Raw genomic sequence first — 24807 nt, 5'->3', positions numbered from 1 at the left:
TTGCCTGTTTTCTTATGAAATTGCTTCACAGGAACTTCCCAGTGTGCTGCCGGGGCCCTTGAATGAGACACTAAACATTGTGTGAGAGCTGCACTAAGAGCAACCATTTCCTGTTAGGCAAGGTGTTGGAAGCACTAGGTAGGGTCACCTTTTTACATGTATATCTCTATTTTTTTTTTTAGGGTGGGGTTTGTTTGGTTTGTTTTGTTTTGTTTTTTAAATCCCCTCCCTGAAGCTCTGGAGTCTGAAAGTCATTGTCTTACAGTGGGAAGGCATTGTGTCGTGCACCTGGAGCTTGAATTCGGAAGATTGAGTCTCTGCATAATCTTGTTTGGAGCACATCAGCTCTAGCCTGATGTCTTTCCTGGGAGATGGAAACACTATAGTGTTCCACTCAGTGGCTGTAACAGCCTGCTGAATGCTTCTCCTATGATGCAGCATCTGTGATCATCTTCTGTGCAGTCTTAAAACCATAAGAGTTTGACCTTGAAGTACTTTGGTCTCATCAATTAGATTTTAGTCACTGTCCATCAGATTGGTTTAACCACCTTTTCCAACTTTTAAAATCTCCTGATAGGAGCACTGAAAGCTGTGGATTGACAATCACTGTGGTACTTTTTGCTGGTTTTGGTTTTTTGGGTGGTTGGGGTTTCTTGGTTGGTTTGGGGTGTTTGTTGTGTTTTGGTTTAGTTTTTTGGGGTGGGGGGGTAAACATGGAGGTGGATCTTAAATTGTTTTCTCATGGAAATAACAGCAGTACTTCCTGATGATAGGCTTAGAGATGTAGTGATACTTCATGATCCTGTATTTATGCAGCCTTCAAAACAGTATCAGAATAGCTAAGCAGCAGCAAAGTAGGAAGCAGTTTCTTTGTAGAAGATATTGGGGAAATGCAATGAGTGAGTTGAAGCAAAAGACATTTTAAGTGGCTTCATGAAAGTAGTGGTGATGGAGCTGAAAACTGAAGCTGGGACCAGCTAATTCAGAGTACTGCGAGCCTGCCTTCACTTCCCAGAAGAGAGCTGATATCTCTCCCTGGAGCAGCTAGGAACAGAACTGAAAAGTGCAGTCCTAACTATCCCCAGATAGTCTGGAAGAGCTTTCTTCTTGTTCTCTGGCTGAAATAATTGTAGTGAAGGGCCAGCATTTCCCTACGTAAAGTTCCATTTTCAGGGATTGCTTCACCGAGTATATTTATGTGCACATACTCTCAAAAAATAAACACCTAGTACACTCTGCTCCTTGTCCAGACTGCAGAGCTTTCAAAAGCAGAATTTCAGAAAACCAGCCATTTTGCACTGCAGTGAGGCAAACCTCCTCTGGTTCCTTGCAAAAGTGATAATGAAAATACGTTGGCAAATAGCTTTGATTTAAACTGAAAAGCCTCAGGTTTTCAGAGCTGCTTTTAAAGCAAAGGGCTAGTTTGGCTTTTGATCCTCTTAAGCTGAGTTATTTGATGTGAAAAACGCCCTGGGTACTCTGCTGCAGAGGGGAGCAGCTTTTCAGTTCTCTGTGTGTGGCTTCAGGAGAAGGCCTGGCAGAGCAGAGGGTGGCGAGGGGCTCCAGGGGCCTGGCTGCACAGCTCTGTAAATAAAGGGGCCTCTATTTCTTTGGATTCGTTTGCTGGAACTAAATATCATGATCAGTGAAACTCTTACCTCATTAAAGGAACCAGCCAGGCTCCTTCAGTGTATGTGCAGTGCTGCAATGTGGTCTGTTTTGCTGAGCTGATTTGCTGAACAGATAAAGGGAGTTTTAATCCAAAGAATGGCACGTAATATATGACCTTGGCTTTCAAAAGGTTTATTTTTGTTCATGTGACAAAATAAGGTTTTTGATATTAAATATAGAGTTGGATTTGACTTGGAAGATATCAGAGCCTTCCATTACTGCTGTAGTCAAAACATAAAACTATCTGATATGTGCCAGTGGGCATGCAGCAAGCCAAGAATTTCTCCATCAGTGTTTGTTTTTGTGAAAACTTTGCCAGCTGCTTTGCAATTGGGTTGGCTATAAAGCTGATGTGCCCTCATGTTGGAGGGGGTGAAGTAGTGGTGGGTGCAATACAATCCATGCAGTCTCTTTATAGTTAGTATCTTTAGTTTTGGGGCAAATACGGATTTTTTTTTTTTTTTAAATTCTATTTTTCCTTCTTGGCATTTCAGAGGCATTGAAAAGAAGCTTTCACTCAAACCTGCAGAGTTCAGCAGAACTAAGGCATAAACCAAACTGTGAAATATTCAGATCTGTTAGTACAGAAACTTTATGGCATGTTGCAGCTCCTTAGTAATGTACTTGAAGCCATGCACAGATACAAAATCACTAATTTTGAGGTTTTCATTCTGCACACACTCTCAGTTCCTCACCTTACTGTAAAGCTGAAGTGTTTTTTGATTATTGTATTCTATCTAGTTGTTTTGCCTAAGAAGTGGCCTGCAAAGTACTTCAGTGTTGAGATGCTGAACAGAGATCCAGAGCTTCTGTTCTCAATTGGCCATAGTCTGACCTGGTCACTTTCAGATTTAACAAAAAGCAACCCAAAACAACAAACAACCAAAACAAACAGAAACCTTTGTCAGAACCACCATCTTCTTTACTCACTAGGGAACCAACCCCAAATAGTGCCATAATCTTGCTTCTGTGGAAGAAGTGTGTGATAAGAATGTGTGACCTCCAGTTGACGCAGGAGCTGGGGTCAGGCTAACCTGCTCCAGATGCTTTGCTACCCACTTGGGAGGGAGCACATTAGTTCAAGTGCAGGTAGCAGTGAACTTAAGAGGTCAGCGGAGGAGGTCTTGACCAAACTTGGCCTCCATATGCTTTAGCAGAACCTTTTTCCCCTCTGTGGGTTACCTTCACCCCTCCACCCACTGTTTTCTGTGGAAATGTTCAGTCTGTCTCTTCTGAGACTGGGTTGGTTGGGTTTTTTTAAAGCTTGTTGGTTGACCGTGACTGGCTGAAGGTGTTTGACTTTGCTGCAAGTTTTCTGGAAGCTTGGTGAAAATTTGAAACTTGTGGAAAGGTGCATGAGTTTGAACATCTACAAGCCTGCAAAGAGTGATTTTGGTTTTTTTTTTATTGTCCAATTCATTGGCAGCCTCTGAACAGTGGGCACATGTCCTTTGAGGAGGCAGCTGTCATGGGAAACCAGTGTTTCCACATGAAAAAAATGGTACATCTTGGTATAAATTAACTTGCTTGGAATCTCATTTTATTAACTCCCTGATCATGGATGAGTTTCTTGGTCATGATAGGTGCGTCTTTTGACTTGTTGGCCATGATCAAAAATGAACAGAGGTGATTTTGAAGAATAAGAAGCTGCTTACAGCCCAGCTATAAGGGAGGAATCTGTTTATCCTTGTTGGTGATTAAAAAAACATCTACTTGGTCTTTTATTCTTACACCACATGTATTTGGAGGTCTTGAGATTCTTACTGGGCAGATTCATTTCCCATGCATTTGCTGGCTGTGGCTGCTACTTGCCTCTCCGCCAGCAAACTGATGCATCCTTATCCTCACAAATTTTGGAGTTGGAGCCAGTGTAAGCACTTGCTCCCTAGTGAAAAAGACTCATGTAAAAGAAGCTAAGCTGCATAACTTAGCTACTGGAATCTTCTCTGTGATTTTCATTAGACCAGGAGTCAGAAGCATGCGGCAGGGTTAGAGGTTTATTTAGTTCCTGAAACTCACATCTGTCTCCATTCTCATGTATATCCTCCAAACCTCGTCCAGGAGCTCTGATCCTGGGTTATGGTCCATTGTACCTTAAGGAAAATTTTATGGCAGCTGTTGAAACTACATTCAGCTTACTTTCAAATACAAGGCTTTTTTTAAAGAATAAATCAAAAGCGTTGGCAAAAATACTAATAGAAAATGACTATTCCAATTGCATTCTGAATATTAGTATTTCTTTCTAAGAAAGACTTGTCTGAATTAAGCATAAGGGATTTCTAAAATAATCACAAGCTTTTTAAGCCACATGTGTCACAGTCTCTTCATCCCTTAGGAGACTAAGGGGTGACCTCATTAGTGTTTATAAATACGTAAAGGGTGAGTGCCAAGAGGATGGAGCCAGGCTCTTCTTGATGATGCCCAGTGACAGGACAAGGGGCAATGGGTGGAAGTTGAGGCATAGGAAGTTCCATGTAAACATGAGGAAAAAATTTTCACTGTCAGAGTGACCAAACATTGGAACAGGCTACCCAGGGGAGTTGTGGAGTCTCCCTCTCTGGAGATATTCAAGACCCGCCTGGATGCATTACTGTGTGATCTGGTGTAGGTGATCCTGCTCTGGCAGGAGGATTGGGCTAGATGATCTTTTGAGGTCCCTTCCAGCCTCTAACATTCTGTTATTCTGTGATGTTACCAACCTAAAATTAAACAGATCAAACACTTTTAATTTATAGACTGTTACCTCAGAGCAGCTGCACGGTGCAGGTGAATTGTGTGTATTTAAATTCTCACTGTAACGAAGCAGCTTGGTTTTGACAACCTGTGACCATTAGCTGTTCAAAAACATTTTAAAATCTATCTTTAAATACAAATCTCTTATGTGCAGGTAGGATTTTTTCTACATTCTGTTAATTTAAGAATTTGAGAGTTCCAAACATTGTATGCTGCTGCATTTTTGAATGTTTTTTTGAAGGTACTTTTTAAAAAAACTATTTTAGTGGGAAAGTAACTCATTGCTCGTTTCCTTTTATTATATTTATCTTCTCATAGTTCTTTGTATGGTTTAGAGTATGTCATTACTGTACCAAAAATCATGTAAGTAATATTGCATGACAGTTTTACTGCTTTGTGACTACTTGTATGTTGCTGACCAGTAGTGTTCTCCTCAATGCTCATCTTGCTTTAAATTTGATGGATACTCAGCGGAACACTTGTGTTACTCAGTAAATTGCATATGGATTGATATAAAGAATGTGTGCTCTTCTTTTAAACAGTAATTTCTGAGAAGCAGGGAGATATGTGAAGTGAAAATAAAAATGCTCACTAAACTTTAGCTAGATCTATATTAGAAGTAAAGCTGTGTTGTTTCAAGAGGAAATTCAATAGGGAGACATCTTACTTTCCACGAATTTTAGCAGTGAAAGATCACCCTGAAGGCCTTTTGTTAACTTGGATCTTTCTTAAGACTGACCCGTTCCTAATGTGTTTCAGTGTCTGATGTGTGCTTTTTCCTGGCATCAGTCCTTTAAAACTCTCCACTTTGAAGTGGGTCTGTTTCTCCCTTTAGGAAATACTTCTTGTTTCCCTTTGCTAACTGATGTGTGAAAGAAATGAAAACTAGAGGGGCACTGAGCATACAAAGTGCAACTTTGCATTGTGAGGCTATCACCATCCTGTCCCAGCCTTTGTGGTAGACCTGCTGCATGTGTGGTTGCAGATCTCGGGGTTCACTGTACACCCAGTTTCCACTCCCTGGCTGACTGGTTATTCAGTAAGCTCTTGCTTTAAGAACCAAATGTAATTATTTGGCTTGTTGCTTAAAAGTACTCTTGCTTCTTCAAAGGGGTTCTATATGTGCCAGTTGGCCATTCTGAAATGTTTTCTGCTCTGTCCATAGAGAACTTGCTTCTGTGGAAACCTTCTGTAAGGTGTCTTTATGCTAGTATAAATCTTTCCTTCTTTCCTCTTCCTTTATGGAACAGCCACAGCAAACAAGTGAGAGCTGCAATGACACTGGTAGAAAGGACACAGATGTCCCCAACTTGCTTTTAAGTTTGGAAGCTTATGTATTTGTCCATGAGGTTGCTCATTTTCCATGGGCAAGTGTGGCATTTTTACCTGTTGGAGGCTTGGAACAGGAAATTTCCTGTATGTATAAATGTTTTTTTAAACGATTCTCAAGGACTGGTTTTGCTGAAGCAAAGAGTAGTGTGTGGTATCCTATATTTACTCCTTTGTTTTAGCCTTGTACGTCAAGTTATGACTTAATTCTCCTGGGTAGACTCTCTAGCCAATCCAAACAGATTGGCACCTGTCACTGTTGAACAGGGAAATGGCCTAACTACTGATTCTTGAACAGCAGTTACCATATTCAATGCTTTTCTACTGTTGTCCTCCTAGATATACAAGGACAATGTGTGCAGGCATTAGTGGAACAAAATAAGAATTAGTGCATTGTGTGAGAGGTTATTAATTTTTGCCTGCATCTTCTTGTTTCCCTCTCCCCTGCTGATCATCTGCTGTGCGGAAATTGCATGCTGTACATCAAAATATTCAACTGTTCCAACCCACAAACCTACTACCCAGTATTTTAGTTGCATCTCACTTCTCAGTGTGTTTAAATTTCAGTTCACGTGGGTGGGATAACATTATTTTCTATTGTGCCCTTTGTTTGGTGTTCCTGTTTGGCTGTTTTAAAAACAAATTCTGGTTGCTGAAAATCCCACAGGTCCCAGGAAAGAAGTCATGGTTCCAAGACCATATTATTCTGACTGAACACACCACTGTGATAGTTATCCTGTAAATTGTATTACATCAGCCACCCTACCGATGTTGTGCTGTTTGAGCTGGAGTAGACTGAAATAAGAGAATTTCTAAACTTATCTTTCCTATGAGAGCACTTAACCTGTTTTCCACGGTCTTATCCTTGAAGCCTGCTCTGGTTTATAAGAAGTATGTTGTGACTTTTTATTTTTCATTCCCTGCAGGTTTACAGGAACAGATGGACCAAGTGGCTTTGGATTTGAGCTGACATTTCGACTAAAGAGAGAAACGGGGGAGTCGGCACCACCTACCTGGCCAGCAGAGCTAATGCAAGGCTTAGCCAGATATGTCTTCCAGTCAGGTACTGCAGGGCTAAACATGCTGCTTGTTTTTTTCCTGCTCTCTTTGTGATGGGCTGCATCTGTCACACAGTGTGATGTTTGTCTCATCAGCACTCAGTCAAATTTTAGGAATTATCTTTGTGTGGGACCTTGAGTGTGATCCTTCCATCAGCATAGCTTGATGGAGACAAAGCCCAGCTGCTGTTCAGGTAACTCCAAATCCCTGGTATAAGAAAGCTGAAGATACAGTACAGTTAGTAACCATAGGAAGCCTGTCTAGTGGCTCTGTTGCTTTCCTTTCGCCTTCTCTCAGTAAGAAAGCTTCATCATGAAACAGCTGGGGAGCACCCATCTGATAAGGTCTCAATTCTCAGCGGAAGGGCTATAAACTTTCAAAAAAGATGCAGTTCCCTCACAAAGTCTCTGCAGCTGAGCAACAGCTGTATATCTAAACAAGGAGCTGCTGAGATGAGAAAATGTGAGTATCACAAGGCATGCCAAGGCTGGGAAGGCTAAGGAATCAACAATTGGTAATCATTAATGCAGATGAAACCTTGCTAGAAAACTGGGAATCAGGGTGCCTAAAAATGTTATCTTGCCCTACATTTTCTGGGTTTTGTGTACACCAGTAGACTGAATATTAGTTTGCAGTATGAGCATGTGAAGACCTGTAGAATGGTTGAGTATATAAAGTACTTAAAAGGCACTTCCCAGCATTACAAGATGTGAGTGAAAAGATTTGAAGAACTTTTTTTAACTTAGTTTGAGGTCTTCTACAAGTAAAATACCTTCAAATTCAATGATTATTGAATTTGTAACATTTGGTACTTGCTCTGAAAGTTAATAAATTGTTCAGTAACTCCTGCTCCTATTGCTGGTTTTCAGTCAGCTGACTCACTCTCAAAGGGAAAAAGGTCTGTCCGAAACAGGATTATTCTCTGACAAATATCTGAGGCAGTGGCAACTCTTGGGTATTTTTTCTAAATATTGACTGGCAGAGACTAATGCCAGCACAGATTATTTCTTGGCTTCATATTGGGAGTGCCTCTTGTTGCAGTTTAAAATTATGCAAGCATTTTTTTTTTTTAAAATCTTTGCTATGTACATGTCTTCCCCAGCTGCCATCTAAATTTGGGCTCACCTTTCTATCTTGATTTTTGCTAGTCTTAACCATTTAAATCCATGTGACTGCTATATGTTTTGCCATTGTTTGGGGTTCCCATCCTGCCTTTTTGATACTGACCATGCAGTGACCAATTCTTACTCACATTTTCTGTGTGTTGACTACAGGGTCTGAAGAAAACGTTTGAGTCTAAAGTCTCTTGGATATAAAATAACATACAATATGTTATGTTAACTTACATGGAAGACCTGTTGGAGCCCTTTAAATTTTATACTTCAGTGTAGGCTCTCATAACTGTCTCTTTAATAGAGTAGCTTCATGGTTTTCTGTTTGCATGTTAAGCAGCCTTCAAGCAGCGCTTGCTTGTTTGTCTCACCCTTTCCATGGGTAAGAAGAGGTCTGTGGAGTGAAACAGGATTTGCAAGGGTAGTTTAGGACAAACCTTTCAGTGACTAAGCTGGCACTCAGGGCAGAGACTTTCCTTGTTTGGTTTCCTGCACTAATGCAGTCTCATCTCTTTGGCCTCAAAGCCAATGAACTTTTTTTTAGACTGAAAGGAGTGTTTGTGCCCATGCATAGTAGTCTGACATGAACTTCTAAGAGCCTCCAGTATTATCTTCTGCTTATCCGTGCTGGTTTTGACTTTCCCACCATGGATCTTAAAAGGCACTGCTCAAATATATGTTAATGGATTCTAGCCTCTGGGGTTTTAGCTCTCAATTTATGTTATTAAAAAACCCAGTGTATGAATCATAAATTGACGACCTTCTTTGAATGTGAAGTTGAGTATGAGCCAGCAGTATGCTCATCATGCAGCAGGCAAACCACATGCTGAGTTACCTTAGGAAGAGCATGAGCAGATTAAGGGAAGTTATTACCTCTTTGGCATGATGCTGGGGAGGCCTCACTTAAAATACTGTGTCCTGTTTTGGGCCTCCTAGTTTCAGAGATGCTGAAAAACTGGAAAGTGCCCAGGCTGATTTGGGGTCATGGAGCACAAGAACTACAAGGAGAGCTGGAGGGAGTTAGGGATGGAGGGTTTAGCTTGTGAATAGAAGGTGCAGGGTGGTCTAATGGGAGGGTAATTACAAGATTATGGAGTCAAGCTCAAATACTGCAAGGGGCTACAGCTCTGTATTGTAGTATGGGAGGTTCTCCAAGGGCTTCGGGGAAAACTTGCTCATGCTGATGGTGGCAAAGGACAGGGAACAGTTTATAACAGAGGTGATGGATCTCTGTTCCTGGAAAGGTCCAGAACTTAGCTCAACAAAATTGCAGTGGCCCTAGTCTAGTGCTGGTGAAGGCTCCCTTTAAAATAGGAGGCTGGACAAGAGACCTCCAGATGCCCCTTAAAATATCACAGAAGAGCAGGATTTTTGGTTTTTTTTTCTATAGAGCTTCATACCCTTCAGCAAGCAGCTCTGTGCTATCACCAGGTATTCCCAACTGTTCCATGCTTTTTATACAAGGAAACTATGCTGTTGAGGCAAGTGGTCAAGCCCTCATTTTATTTTGGTACAAATTTATTGATTGGTTGTCTCTTTTGAATGAACTTTGTCAGGCTAAAATCTTCTGGCTAATCATAGACCTCAGGTTAATCCTGTCAAGATGATTCAATGTTGTGGGTTGAATTTGCCCCCCAACCAAACAGGTAAGGTTTTCAATAAGGCAGACTCTATCTCAGGGCCATACCAGTGGAGCATAGCTGGATGCAGTCCTTTTCTAATGTGGTGTACACTGGCTCACTCACTCCATTGCCCTGCAGAGTTTCCAGTCCTTCTGCTACGCCTGACCTATCCTGCTTTGCTTTCCTCCCACAAGCTGTACCCTCTCAGATTCACAATCTCCAGAGCAATTCTCATGTTGTCCCTTGTGTCACCTCTGGGTGGTCAGGTACTCAGTGCTCAGCAGCCTTTGGGTTTTTTTCTGCTGAAAGGATTTCCCCTGGTCTAATGTGCTCACTCTGCAAAGCCCAGTGAGTTTCTGCTGTCATCGTTCTTTCAGTCTTTTACAGGACTTCCCTGGTGTTAAAACTTTAAAACTCTGAAGTGTTTGAAGGTGTGGTTCTGAAGCCCAGTAGGGCAATGAGGGAGGCTGTGGTACAGTAGCATTATTTCACATGATGAAAGGTTTGGTTTTGCTCAAGCTCTGACTATGCCATTTGGAGCATGTGTGAAATGCATTGTTTGAGTCTGGTGTATTTACCTTAATGTTGTTCTCTTTGCTTGTTCAAAAAAATCTGTGGAATCTCTTTGATACGTCAAAATAATCTTAAAAACCAAAACAACTTAAGTAAAGCTTGTGAATCCACTCTGAACAAGAAGCAAAGCAAAAACCCCAACCAACCAAACAAAAAACACACTAGCAGGAATTTCTTGGATAGGATCCAAGCACTTTCACATGTCAGAAGTTTGTTTACTTTGAAAGCTGTGCTAAGAGCAGTATTCTTATCTCTTGAATGACAAGCCAACTTTTTAGTTATCATAGATACACTTTGCTGGATCTGGTTGAAGTTAGGGGAGAGTAAGGTGTAGTTATATTGCTGCTGAGTCTGAGAATTTCAGGTGGTGATGACTGAGTTGAAGACTCATCTAGCAGCTACTGTTGTCCCACATATTATTCCTGTGTCCTGCAGCTGCAAAGCAAGTCTCATTGCAAGTGATGTATTTCTGTAACAAACTCTTGTAGGCAAATGAATGTCCTTTATTTCCATCTCTCCTGCACTCTGGCTGTACTTTAGAAAAGCAGTTTTCTGCATTGAATTTCAGACCCCTTTGAGCCTTGGCTTCTCTGTTCACTGTAACAAACACTTGATGCTTTGTGCTTTTGATTAAATGGCACTACCTCCCCTCCCTCAATGAAACCAAGCTCGCAAGACTCAAGAAATGGTATTTGTGGCTTTATCTGTTCTTGATTTTATCACTGTTTGACCATGACCACAAATTCCAACTCTGTTAGTTTTAGTTTTTTTTTTTAAAAAAACTAAACCTGCAAACCTTGAAAATGAAACTCTGCACAATTTAGTGACCTTAACTTGTTATGGTTCATGGGGATAATGGAAATATCTCATGGTAGAACAAATTTATAATTCAGTTCAAAAGAAGAGGAAAAAAAACTTTTTATACAGAAAACTTATCCAGGACTTATTGTTAACTCTTTAGGTGCTGCAGTATTGTGATGCTTGATCAGTACAGAAAGTCTGTGGTTTGTGTTTTCCTGAAATAAACTTTGGGGTTTTTTTGGGGTTGTTTTATTTTTTTTCTAAGGTAAAGTTAGGTTGTTGTCAAGGGCCTGCCTGGTATACGTCATGAGGCAATATACTGATATAACATGGAAACAAGTGTGTTGTGTGTATGAGTTCTTGCTGTTTCCTTCTTGGCCTGAAAGAAAACAGCTGCAGCTGTAGGGTACAGATTTGAGAAACTGTTGGGAAGAACTTTTCATCTGTGGACTTAGAGATAATGGTATGGCATGTGCCCTGGTTGTATTCTCTGCAGTGCATGAATTGTGGTAGGGAACTAGGTAGTGGAACTAGCCTTAGAAGTATTGAGGTGATGTCACAGTAAAGTAAAAGACACCATGGGAAGCAGTGAATGTTTGTTGCCTTGGTACTAGTGAGACTTTTGACATTGTCCTTTCCAACAAGTATGTGAGTGAACTGAGGAAATATGATCTTGATAACAATTAAAGAAAGAGGGATGCAATACTGGTTGGATATTTAGACTCTGAGTCATTGTCAATGTGTAGTCATCAACCACAAAAGACTGTGTAGGTTTTATAGGAATCCAAACTCCATCCTAGAGCTCATGCAATTTGATGTTGACCAGGATAATGAAATGCAGAGTATCCTGGTGAAATCTGCAGACACATCAGAGCACCACGGCACAGAAGGCTGGAATGCAGAACAACCTTTGTGAATAGCAGAAATGGTCTGATGTACTGATGTGCAGTAAGGTCAGGGAGGCACAAAAAGCACGAGGTCCTGTGCTTACAGAGGAATAATCCAATGCACAATTGTCAGCTGGGGTATGGCAGCAGTTCTGAAAGGAGAAGAAACAAGCTGGAATTGCCATAACACATGAGCTATACCTAAACCAACACGCTCTTACCAGTGGAAGACAGTGGAATTACTCTGATGTTTAAGTAGAAGTGTTCTATGTATTCTGTATGATAGGGTCCTATGCTGCTGGCAACCCCTTGGAAAGAAAGGAAGTGCATTGTATTTGTTTTGAGTGAAAGACTTTAAGTCAGATGCCTCCCACTTGGAGAGGGTCTGGAAGAGAATAATAATGACCCAAAGGTCCATAAAAATATGGTCTGTGGAGGAATAATCAGAAGAGTTACATTTGTTTAGTCCAGGGAGGAGAAATTGGAAGGAAGATGTGAGAATAGTTTTCAAATACGCAAAAGGTTGCTGTAGGGAATTAAGTAATATTTTTTTGTGTCCCTGCTGGTGATATGAGAGGCATATCACTACTAAAATTTCTGTGAGGTAGGCTTAGGGTTTGTTATTAGGAGAAACTTTTGAATGGTAAATGCAGTGAAGTACTGGAATAGTTTCAGATTCCTCTTTGCTGCATATGTTTTAGAACAAGTCAAACTATTCTTCCTGGATATTTGTTAGGAAAAGCTGATCCTTTAGGTGAGGGCAGAGTAGGAGCCTTCCTAGTCTTAAAAATGTCTTGACTCTCTAGTGTTCTCTTCAGGTCTTCTAAGCCTAATTTTCTATGGTTCCGTAAATACGTATTTTGTCTTGTTTCATAGTCTCTGATTACTGATGCACTAAATGATATTTAAATGTGAGTTTGAAGTCTCATCTAATTTAAAAGTTGAATTTTAATGTTTAAGCTTTGACCTGTCAGTAGTGGGAAGCTATTTATGTCTTGGGGACTGCAAAACTGTGACAACGAAACGTACAAGCAAAGGAAGTAAGCATGCAAGATGCAGTTTGTGGGTGTTGAATTAATGTAGATTTCAGCTGATTGCTTTTGGAGAAATTTAACTTGTATGAATTAGTCCTTAAACAATTTACTGCACTTTTGATAAGTGTCTTGGGCAGAATTAATTCCAACAGTTACACATGGATAAAAACATGTCAAAATAGGGGCTGAACTAGCTAGGCATGATTTGTGTTGGGGTTCCTCCCCACCCCCCCTACCAAAGACACTGCCCACTCTGCACTGTCATGGAGAGGGATTCCCTTTTCAGAGGCTAAGGTGTGAGATACCTTTTCTTGTTCTTCAGTTATTTCTGAGAAACCTGCAGGAACTTAGTATCCATGAGCTTCTGTCCTCCAATTTCCCAGTTACTGGAGGGGAGGATGGTTCTGACTGATGCATAAGTGCCTGAAGCAGCACAGCCACACCAGCCTTTGGCAGCCAGGTTGAAAAGCAAGTCCAAAATGAGGTATGTCTAGACTTCCTTAGTTATTTCTGACACTTTCTTCAAGTTGAAATTACTGTCTGATGGTTTGTCTGTCGTTGGAGAACGACGCACGCTCAGTTTGGGGGTGTTATGCTAGCTCTGTGTGCTGCAGTTTCTCCCCTCTTTTTTTAAACAAGGGTAATTACAGGAGTTGTAAGGACTGCAAGTGTAGATGCACTCTTCTTGTTCAGCAGTTCTAATCTGATACAATTTAGTCTCTGCACTTTGCATTGACAGTGCAATGTAACTTTTACACTGAAAATAATGGGACTCAGTGGGATTAAGTGATTTACTTGGGGTCACAGACCCACATCCGTTAAGCCAGCAAATACCTTGACACCTGCTACCCTGGTGTAACTGCTGGGCCTCATCTTCAGATCTTGTGGAGTCCAGAAAGCTTCAGTGTGGTAGCCTCAGTGATTCCTTCCTTGCCAACATGTTTTCAAACATTCTTGACACAGGCCAATTTGTGTAAAAAGGTTGGGGAAAACAAAACCAAAACATACCACCAAACAACAAAACCAAACAACTGAAAAACCCAATCCCAAAACAAACTCCTTGCTTCCTTGAATACAAATGAGGCTTGTCTAGCTTGTTTGTAAAACTGTTTATTTCTTCCCAGTAGGATGACTAAAGCCAAACAAAATCTCCCAGTAATTCATATATATTCCCCCTGACTGTGCCTTTATTTACTTTTTTTCCCCAACCCCAGGCAGATTTATTGTTTTGTTCTGGTTGCTATGGCTCTTTAAAACATATATGTATATATATTCTTTTTTTCCCCCCTATCATCTGTTTGTAATATTGACCAGTTTCCAGTGTAGAGCTGGCCCTGACTCCTCTGTAGTATTCCAGTATTTTAGATGAAAAATGGGAGGGGGTTAACTCTGTGGTTTAGCTCCACAAAGAAGTATAAATCAACATCAATTTCATTTCAACAGAACCTGTTATGCAGTGAACTCTGCTGCACAAACACTGTATCTGTAGCACAGTAAATTGCCATAGGTGAACAAGACTCAACCAAGCACGCTGGCTGCATGCCTTTATCCTGCAAAGGGGTATGGAAACACTAAGTCACTGGTTCCAATTTAACCCAGGTTTGTCATGGCCAAAAGCTCTCATCATCTGATAGTTATTCAATGGTCCATGAGAAATTGTTGGGTTTTAGCCTAATTCCTCTTAGACGTTTCTCATAAAGCAAGTTGTTCTGTGAGCAGCAGCACAGATTGAGCCTGGTCCTTTACAGCTTTGTGCACTGGCCCCTCTACATCCCACACCACCACAAAAGTCTACTTCTCCCCATACTGCTGCCTATGAGCTCACCTCCCCAATATTTCTCATCCCTCCCTCCGTCTCCAGAGCCAGCCTTGTCACATCCCCTAGCTTCCAGCTGGGACGTACGTGCTGTAGCTGGTACCAAACCACACGCTGGCTGAGAAAACAAACTGCTTGCTTGTGTGCAGAGTGGTTGGCTGACGCACCGGGCACGACAGGCAGCTATCAAGCTCGTGCTTTGGTCTCCAACCTGTTGCTGGCTTCTGCCAGAGCTGGCTGGAGACTCTGAAGTTGTTGTGGAGGGAATTGCCAAGTGCGTCTTTTGTGAATTGTCCTGATGGGCATCACACCAAAGTTGTGGTTGCAGATGGACCCAACCCTTTTTACTTCCCCCTGTAGATTACAAATAAAGCTTATGCAGCACTTCAAGTAATCCAGAGAGAAGCAGCTCTCTGCGAAGCCGTTGATCAGACACACAAGATTGAAAAGACCTCATGGAAAATGTTTTTATTTGCAGAAAGGATGACTCTAAGAGGAGATATTTTGTGGGCATGTAAATGCATTTTCTCTTGAAATACTGTCTCAGGTTTGCACAGACAAAACTTTGAAGCTGGAGCCAGATTTATTGCTACTGTCCTCCTTCTTGGTAGCATAAATGGAGTTGATTTACCTTAGATTTTAGCTGATTAACTTGATGTTTTTTTCCAGGGTAGGCAGAGTGCTGCCCCTTTGCAATACTGGAAGGCACCCCAGTGCCAGCCTCAATCTTGCCTTTTGCTTTGGATCATTGTCACTTCTTCAGTTGGTGGAGGGACAAGCTGGCAGTTGCTTATCTTTTCCTGGGTTTGGTGGGTAGCATCTCCCTGGCCTTTGTTTGGGATTTTCTAGGGCACTGTGCCACACTGGTGGGAATTTATTCCCCACAAAATTCCTTTTGCCACAGTGCCTCAGCAGCACACTGACCAGGTTTAAAAAGTGCCAGGTGTTTTCTCAGGTGCTTGAGGGACAGGGACCAACACCACTCGTGTGACATTGCCTTTTGCTTCATCAGCACTGCTGGACTTGGATACAAGGCTCCTCTAAGCTTCTTCTCAGGCTGCAGTTTGGCAGTGGGAAAACATGACTGGGAACCCAGAAGTTTCCAAGGACACCACTGTTGTCATTCAACTTGGAAGATGAAAAGTCTATGGCTTGTGTTGTCAGTGAGCTACTGTGATGGTTTGAAACTGTCTTTTTAATTTTTTATATATATAACATACATCAAAGCCTTTTTCTACCTCCTTAACCTCATGATGTTTGGGCTTTTTTCTCATCTGCAGTTTCGACTCATGGGTTAACCTAGGTGCTTGCTGTGCCTTGTTGTGGAAGCCAGTATTGTCTCTCTGACACCTAGCTCTCAGCTGAGGGCAGGTCTCTGACCTTCTCTAGCCCCAAAGGGTAGGTTGACACAAAGGCATGGAGGCGTTTTGTGCCAGAAGTAGAGGCACAGAAAGTCTTTGTTGCTTATAAAAGACTCTGTTGAAATAGAAGGAAGGCTGTCTCCCCTGGACTGCTTTACTGACTGCATAGTATTCCTAGGCAGTAAGGGAGGGATCTCAGCACTGCCCGAAACAGAAGGCTTGTTTTTAGCTACTACTGCAATTTAGATAAAGTAGGTCTAGGCCTAGTTTGAGCTGGCTAGATTTCAGCTGATGCTGTCTCTTTTAATTCTATGAACTTGGGTCCTGTTCCTGCCTGGGAACTGAACTCAGCTTGTTGCTCTTCAGTACAGTTCATTCAGCTGCTTTGTTTTCACAACGTGCTGGTTTTTGTTTGTTGTTCGTTTTGTTTAAAAAAAAAAAAAAAGAAAATAAAAAAGGGAAAAAAATGTCTTCTCTTTGTGCTTTGCTTCAGCCCATGTGCCCTGAGGCTGTTCCCAAATCTCAGAGAGGGACAGAGCAGCAGCCCTTGTAAATCTGATACACAGTTGCATTTATAAATGCACAAGTTGTTTCAGTCTTCTTACTGCGTGTGGGCTGCTGCCGGGAAAGAGAGGATGGAAACAGGCGTGGGGACTCAGGGGAAGCTGTGTGACAGCATCTGGGTGCAAGGCTGCTGCAGCACCTGGCGTGGCAGGAGAACAGCCAGCAGGCCCTGCGCCTGGGACTTTTGGATGCCAGCCCCTAGCAGGTGTTTATCCTGAGTGGCTGCAGTTCAGGATCAGAGCTGATTTTGCTAATGTTTTCTGCCCAAAGCAAAGGGAGCCAAACTCTTTCAGGAAACCTTTTCTCTGTCCCACCCAGAGTCTCCCTGATGCAGGAGGATGAGGAGGAGCCAACATGCTGGGAACCAGCAGGCGCTGTTTAGAACATCTGTGACTCCTATGATAAAGAAGTGGGGGAGAAGCTGCTTATGGTCATCCCAGCCCTGGACAAAAGCTTTGTCCACTGTAATAAGAAGGAATGCAAGACGAAGGAAACAGCTCAGGGAAGGCAGAAAACCCCTCCTCCTGCTGACGTGAGGTCCTTTGGCATCTCACATGAGATCTTTGTCCTGAATGGTCTTCCCTAGGAAACTGAAGCAGCCACTTTAATAGTTAAAAGCTTTCGCACAATGCAATGTTGCTTCTGGAGCTGAAAGCCACAGTGGATTGTTCTGCAGTCATAGGAGCATCCTCTTTCATTGCCTGTGTGCAATTGTTTGGGATGCACAGAGGAGAGTACTGAGTAGCCTTCTGAAACAGACTGGTTTTTTTTCCCTTCACAGCTGCCAAACCCGTATTAGATGAAACAGAGTGGACTGAGCTGAAAGTTGGGTTCACTTACACACCCTCCTTCTTACACTTTTCTGTTGAAGATCTGTGCAGCAAGTGGTGCTCAAACTGTGCTTTCTGACTAACCCGCTCTGCCCGCAAGAGTGGCAGTGTGAGGAGCTCATTACAGACCATCTTCTGACAGCCTCAGATGCAAAGATCTGTTGCAGCAGCCTGCTCAGCTAGAAGGCTGCAAATGGGCACAGCAGGGGAAGTGTTTTGTTCTTGGTGGGGAAAAGAAGCTGGGAGAGTATATTCAGAGGCTGCAGGCAGTCCAGAGCTTGTGGAAAGTGGACTCTCCTGTTTGCTGGTTTAAAATCAAGGGTTTAAAGGAATCATCTCAAAACACTTGGGGTGGCATTTCAAAAGGTGCTCCAAAAACAGGCTAGCCATTTTCCATCTGAACCATGAATGTATTTCTTTGGTAAAGTTAAGTGTTTCCCTTGCATTACTGTAATGAGTTGGTCGAGCTCAATGCATCACTAATATTTTACACAAATGTGTGCGAATACAAAGTTCCTCTGTTCCCTGCCCTTCAGCCTCCTGCTTTGCCAAACTAAAACAAAAGCTTGGCCTGTGCAAGTCTAAATTCCTGAAAATGTAAGAGAAAATAATCAACCACTGAGAAAAATGCTACAGTGCTTCCTCAAAGACCCCTGCCCTTCCTGTCTGGTATAAGCCCCAGAACTAATGCCTGGTTAACTAAAATTCTTTCCTGAAGAGATTATGATTTGGTAACTCCATAGGTGTTTTCTCACAGACCATCTCCCCTTTCGTGAGTAATTTTTGCTAAAAGGACTGCCCTAGTGCAGTCTAGCAGTCTTTCTATCAGATGCCTGTGTTTTGAAGCCTATTAAAAGAAACTGCTTGCATCTTCTTTGGGTCCCACAGAGGATATTGTCTTCATTCCCTCTAAAGCTTCTTGAAAGCTCTTCAACAGGAACATCTCATAGATATCTAGGGGAAGATCAAAAGTGACTGTTGTCTTATGTTGCTCCTCTGTCCATCTAAGCATCTATCCCTCTCCATGACCTGCACATGTGCAAGTACATAGGAGATCCAACAGCAAGAAAAACATTTTTCTCTCCTGCTGCCTTTCTCCTCGCTGGCTGAGGGCAGCTAGAAGTTGGTAAATGCTGTGGCTGCAAGTCTTTGTTCTAGTTGCACCTGGATAGGTAACTGTGAAACATTTGGGCTTTCATGTGCCAGGACACAGGATAGGGATTTTTTTTTTTTTTAATGAAAGGCAAGTATATCTTCAAATTGGCCACATGGGACCACATAATCTGTAAAGGAACCGTCATTAAATACCTGTTTTGACCTCAGCCCTTATCTGACAGGAGCTCTTGCCAGATAACATCCTTTCTCACTCCTGGGCCTCAACTTCATCCTGAGGCTATTCAGTTTCTGGAACTATTGAACACATAAATATTGTCCTCTGAAAGTGAGCTGTAAAGCATGTCTTGTTTAGCTGAAGGATGCAGAAAGCTGGTTGCAGCACAGCTGGACAGAGGTGGAAGGGTCTCTTGCCTGGCCTGGAGCTCAGGATTTGGCAAGTGAGTTACTCCCATTCCCTTGCAGTTACTGGGCTGGGGGATGGAGAGAGTAAGAGAAGGTTGTCCCATTTGCCCATTGAAAGAGGGCAGCATCTTAGAGGCAACCAGTCTGAGTGACAGGGTGTGGTGAGCAAGAGCTTGGAGTAAGAGTTTTGTGAGGCTGGAAAGGATCTGCTTACGTCTGTCTGCTTTCTTTCTCCATCATACTCATCAGTGCTGGCTAAGCCCTTTCATGCTGCTATGCTTTCCTCCAGCCCTCTGTCCCTGTGGGAGGGAGCCATGCAGATAAATCTGCAGATGGATGAGAACCGTGTTGTTGCAAAAGCAAAGTAGGAGATGCATCCTGCCCCAGGCAGCACTAATGCCAAGCAGAATGGATATGCCAGCTCCTGCCTCTGCTGACTATGAGGACTGGAGAAAGCTGCAAGGAGCAGATGTGGAGGAGCTGAATGAAGTTGTGGGGGAGAGAGGAAACATGGGAGGAGGTGGCTGGCAGAGCAGGCTATATGGAGTCAGGGAGAGGACAGGGGGCCCACTGCTTGCAGAGGGTGGGAGCATGCCCTGGGCACGGGAGTCCCTTGCTGAGAGCCTGCATGAGAAATTCTCAGAGGCTGCAGTCATGGAAATTGTGTACGCATGGAGGCATGGGCAGGGAGAAGGAGCAAGCCAAACATGCAGATGTAGAGGGGATTGAAAGAAATGGCTTGGAAAACAGAAGAAGAAGAGGAGGCCCAGAACTAAATTGATGATTGTCTGACAGCATTTTAGCATTTATGTTTTGGCTAAAATATTACACTCTGCAGCATCACATGAGATGGATGCTTGCTATCTACTTCGTAATAAGAAAAAACAGCATTTGCAGCTCCATCAGTGAAAGCTGCAGTACAGGGGTGGGTGATGGCTCTGAGCAGGGCACGAGGAACAAGGAAGGGATGGGAGGCCTTTCGTTGTGCTTCCAGTCCAGGATACTTAAATGATCAAATAAGTTTATATATGCCTGCACAGACTGGGGCTCTTTTGAGGGGCTCATTGATTTTTCAGGCTTAGCACCCTGGAGCTGTTGTATTTTCAACCCGATGGTCAATTTTTTGGAAAAATCTGCATCACACTTCTTTCTGAAATTGTCTTCAAACACCAGAGGTCAACCAGTCCTTACAGTACTGATAATCTGGGGTTTTACAAACTGTTGTTTTCTGGTTTAGTTTTTTTTTTTTTTAAAGAACCTTTTGCCTAGGCCCCTTGTTTCTAAAAGCTCAATTTGAATCCCTGCAGTGGAGCTATTGTTTAATTGTGCTCCAGGGATTTAATTCGTCCTAAAGCATCTTGTCAGTGCTGCATGTCTGCAGCAGGCACAGCACCATGTGAATTTGCACCTCTTTGGAGTGCCAGAACTGGGGCAGTGCCTGTTTCCAAGACAGGAGATAAAGGAGGAATAAAAACAAGGAGGAAAAGCTTTTTTTTTAATGTAGTGCAAATACATCATGGCTTGGATTCTACTAATTTCTTGTATATTCTTAAAACACATTCAGCTTGACTTGAGAATAAAATTATAAACTAACTGCCATCAGGCCCCATAGATGATATTCCAATTGTTTTTGCCCTTGGCCCATCCATGTGTGCAGTCCTTTGTAGGTTAGGCAACTAAGCAGGCAGAGTGAATTTAGCATTAGTTTGGGCATCCTGACATTATCTTAATTTAATGTGGTTGGCAAATGAGACTGAACAAAGTATTTTTCTTTATATTGTGGTGTTTGTGTGTGTGTTTATTTATTTGCATCCCTGTAATGAATTGCAATAACAGTATTACTTGGATATTTTGGGGCAATATTTTTTCTTTAGCTTTTGTATCATTTATTACAGCTTCATCTTTGCATTCATGCTTTTTATACATTGTTGAGCTAGTTAGGAATGTATTAAGTAGCTCTGGTAAAAAATATAGCTAATGCATTTCTGTGTTGGACTCTGTGTCTGCACTTATTAATTCTAGGCGTTCAGTCTGCAAAATGGTAGTGAAAAACAGCATCAAATGTTATTTGTGACAGATTGCCAGATTAGCTTTCTTTTTATTTTTTTAACTAAAGACAGACTGAATATTAAAAATGTGTTGAAGAAAATACATTTATATAATAAATTATACAGACCGTGCATAGGGTAATAGCAATGCAATAAATTACATTGTTTCTGTAAGTATAGGATAAGCTGCATTTAATTTAAATGTCTGATTGCATCACTGTCATGCTGGTCGGGAACTCACTGGGGGCCTTTTTAACATTCCTGCACCCATAAGTCATGAAGTCAAAATCCTTCTTTCCTTTGCCCTCAAATACAGAATTTCTCTGGAGTTATGCTGGCTGAAGTCTGCAGCTCACTGCCTGCAGTTTAGCTGAGATATCACAGTTGAATATAAAACGCAGGTTTGTACCCCCTAGGAGCAGCAAGTTTTCAAGAGAGTGATGCAGATAATGTAGGTCTGGCTCATGTGAGGGATGTGGTCATCTTGTTTGCAGCCTCCCCAGTGGCACGTGCTGTTGCAGATTTATCTGGGGTATTTTTTTCGACTGAGCTAGCAGAGAAGCCACAAGCTTGCTAACACAGTGAAGCAACATTACTGGTAGCTGCTGCTTTCTGAGGGAGACAAGCAGGATTGTTTCAGCATCGTGTTGCACATATCCCAGAATAAAGTGGCTATGTAACGATGGCCTGGCTTTCTGCAGAAACAAGAGAGGAACACAGAAACTTGCTTTGGAAGGATAGGAGTAGAGTGGCTGTTTTCCCAGATCCAAGCACACTTAGTGGTTAATGTACTGAAGCCTTCTCCCATTCTGTGCAGTATCAGCTCATAACCTGTAACTCACTGTCCAAATGGATTTATCTGACTGACAAGTCAGAACTGTTGAACCTGTTGCAGATTTTAGCTGATATTTTGAAGAAGGATGTGTCTTAGAAGAGATTCAGAGGAACAGTTAGGCTACAAGTACATTCTCCTAATTTGAAAAATCGATCTCAAGAATTGCATGGTGTGATCGTGTCAGAAAGGGACATTTCTGGCCGTTGGATGATCCAGGGTGATGCAGTCTGAACTGTTCTGGAGCCTGACTCTGTCTGGGAACTGTATGTCAGGCAATGCGTGAACAGGAGATATGCTTCAAGTTCCTTTGCTTTCTTCTTGCTGGTGGAACAGCATCAGCTACTTGTTTTCTTCCATACAGTCCCCAATGCATATGCCAGAGAACATACTTGACTTCTAGAGGCCCAAATAGCTATTTTCCACCTACTCAGGCTGCAGAATAAAGAATGCACTGGAAATGTTCCCTAACCCAGATTCAGCCTGAGGTCACCTTTTGGATGGAAGTTTCTTAGCTCCTAGTACTTAGGTTGGTTTGGCATCCTATTCACTTTACTCCCTGTGGACATTCAAGGGAGTAAGGGCTTCCAGCAGGATCCCATACATGTGAAATTGTCAGGTTTAGAAAAGAAACTGAAAATACAGTGGGAAGCAATCTGTGTTTCCCTCTAGAGCTAGGTAGTGTCTCTTGAGTGTAAACTGCATGCATGTCTTGAGGGCAAGAATATAACTTGGTTTTATTTCTTTAGGCATCATTTGTATTTTGTCAAATTAAAGGGGGGGGGGTGTAATCCAAGAAAGGACATGAGCAACCTTACACAAAGGAAATTTACTAGTCTACAGCAGAATGGTTTTCTCTGAGTTTTATCCCCATTTCTCATTATAGAGCAGTTGGATAGTAAAGTTAGGAGAGATTGCACAGCCAAGCTGTGACCATTGCCACATGAAGGATCCTCAGCTGTTTTATATGGGCTGTAAAAGAAAATGGGTAATGATATTTTAAAGACTTCAAAATATGGGAACCTTAACAGACTGGTCTGGTATCACTGTGTTACAGATACTGCTTTTACATAATAGAATGGTACAAGAGCTGGTCTATGGGAAATATATAGGCTTCTCATTTTCATAAAGCTAGAGAGAGGCTTCAGATTTGCTGTTATAAACTATTAAATAAAATAGTGAGTTTGAAATGAAATGTTTTAATGACTTCCTTGATGAGGTCTTATGAAATCAATGCCTCCCTATGAAGCAGTTTGATTTCATGGAATTAGCAGTCCATAACAGAAAGGGAAAAAAAAAATGAAAAGTAGTTTTCTTTAAAACACAGACTTGCAGAAAAGGAAGGAGCTGCAGATCTGTGAGGATGGGTCACCGTGTTGTGTTAGGTTGAAGTCCTATTAGTGCCCCTTCCAAGCAGGAAGGATGTGAGTGTCCTAGGGTGCTACTGTAAGCAAGCCAATGTATCTCCAAGGCATCCAGCACTCCGGTGGTAACTGCTGAAGTGTGTGTGTGCTTGCCCTGGGGCAGGTCAGGTAGCTTAGCTCTTCGTTCCACGAAGGGAACATGTCACCGCCTCAGGTTTACTGTGAGGCAGCATTCAACAGCAGTCCCTTGTGGATCAGCTTGCGTGCAGTAAATCAGAGCCTTCCTTTACTCCTGAGGATTTGCTGATTTGCCCACACACTACATCATTGGGATTTAAACTTTTAACATATTTTCTTTCATTTTCTTTGCTATTTTATTCCCTCTTTTGATGGCTAGATCGTTTCTGTGCCTTGACGTCTGTCCTACAGATTTGACAATTCCCTGGTGAGGTCCTGGTAACTTTTTCTGATGTGACTGTGGGTTTTGCTGTGCTGACCTAAAGAAACGAGGCTTATGCTGTCATGCTGTTCTCATGCCTGGAAGACTGACTGTGCTACCCTAATGGTGTTTGAACCTGAGACTTGGCTTTTAAGGGATAGTAAAACTGAACATCTAGGTAAGTAAAAATGCTAACTGTGCCCCCAGCAGTGGAGAAGAGTGGAGGTGAGTTACACTTGTCCATAGATACAAGTGAACCTCGATATGGTCCTCATGTGCATGCCATAGCTGCAGAAGCAGCTTTGGTCAGAGCTTCAGCCTCCTTAGGTAGGCAGTGAGGACTCTGTCTGCCATGTGCACACCTGCAGAGAAGAGTGTGCTCCCCCTTCTCCAAGCTTACTCCCAAGTACAGGAACACACCAACTGGTTTGAGGCTTGTGATTTGTGACAGGAATATGTCAAACTCCTCCCATTACATACAGTTATTTCCCTGGATGCATCATATGTCTTACTGGCTTTGCTGTGGAGTCAAGTAACACACGAGTTCAAAGAAGCAGAAGTCTTTGCAGCAGCAAAAGACACTTGAGTCCTGAAATTTGCTGCTCACAGGCTGGTTGCCCTCTTGTAATGGTAGAGGTGATGCTTGTTCAGCAGCAGACCATGATTTTTCACAGCTACTGCTGAAAGCCATCTCACCTTTTACTGGATCCTGGATCTAAATATATGTTGTCTATTTAAGAAATGCAGTGCAAAAACTACTGTAACATTTGTTGTGCTTCATTTCCTCCTCAAAACCAGTAGGAAACTTTGCCACAGGTGCTAATCTGCACAACATTAGAGCAGGTCAAAAGGGTTGTTGTAGCAGAGCTTCTTAGGAGTGGAAAGTGTTGGCTTGATAGTTGCTGCTTGGATAAAGCAGAGGCCGTTCTCAAGTCTGTAAGGGCCTGGGACAGCATCAGTGTTGTGATCCTTGCAGAACCAGCTTCATTGCTAAATAAACTTTCAGTTTTACTAAACTGAGATAATTTGCAAAGCAATGATCTGTGCTTATCTGAAAGGGGAGTCATGTTTTGGCCTAAAACTAGAAATTGTTTTGGGATGCTTGTAGTAGTGAGTCCTGTCAGACTAGGTCAGTACTCCATGGGCGTAAACTTATTCCTGTATTCTTTTATTTTTGCATAGTACAACATGTTTATGAATACCTATTTCATGGC

The 24807-nt window shown here is 42.2% G+C and overlaps 1 protein-coding gene across 1 annotated transcript in view; it reads left to right on the top strand.

Moving 5' to 3' along the window:
• The window catches only part of SUFU (SUFU negative regulator of hedgehog signaling), an 89607-nt gene that overhangs the window by 20290 nt on the left and 44510 nt on the right, over window positions 1-24807 (top strand). Inside the window, exon 3 of the mRNA XM_054382328.1 lies at window positions 6660-6796. Within this exon, the coding sequence (XP_054238303.1) occupies window positions 6660-6796 (137 nt within the window). The remainder of the gene's footprint in view (window positions 1-6659; window positions 6797-24807) is intronic.

This window comes from Indicator indicator, chromosome 7 (genome assembly GCF_027791375.1).
Source record: "Indicator indicator isolate 239-I01 chromosome 7, UM_Iind_1.1, whole genome shotgun sequence".
Classification (NCBI taxonomy): domain Eukaryota; kingdom Metazoa; phylum Chordata; class Aves; order Piciformes; family Indicatoridae; genus Indicator; species Indicator indicator.
This window is presented reverse-complemented; position numbering and strand designations above follow the sequence as displayed.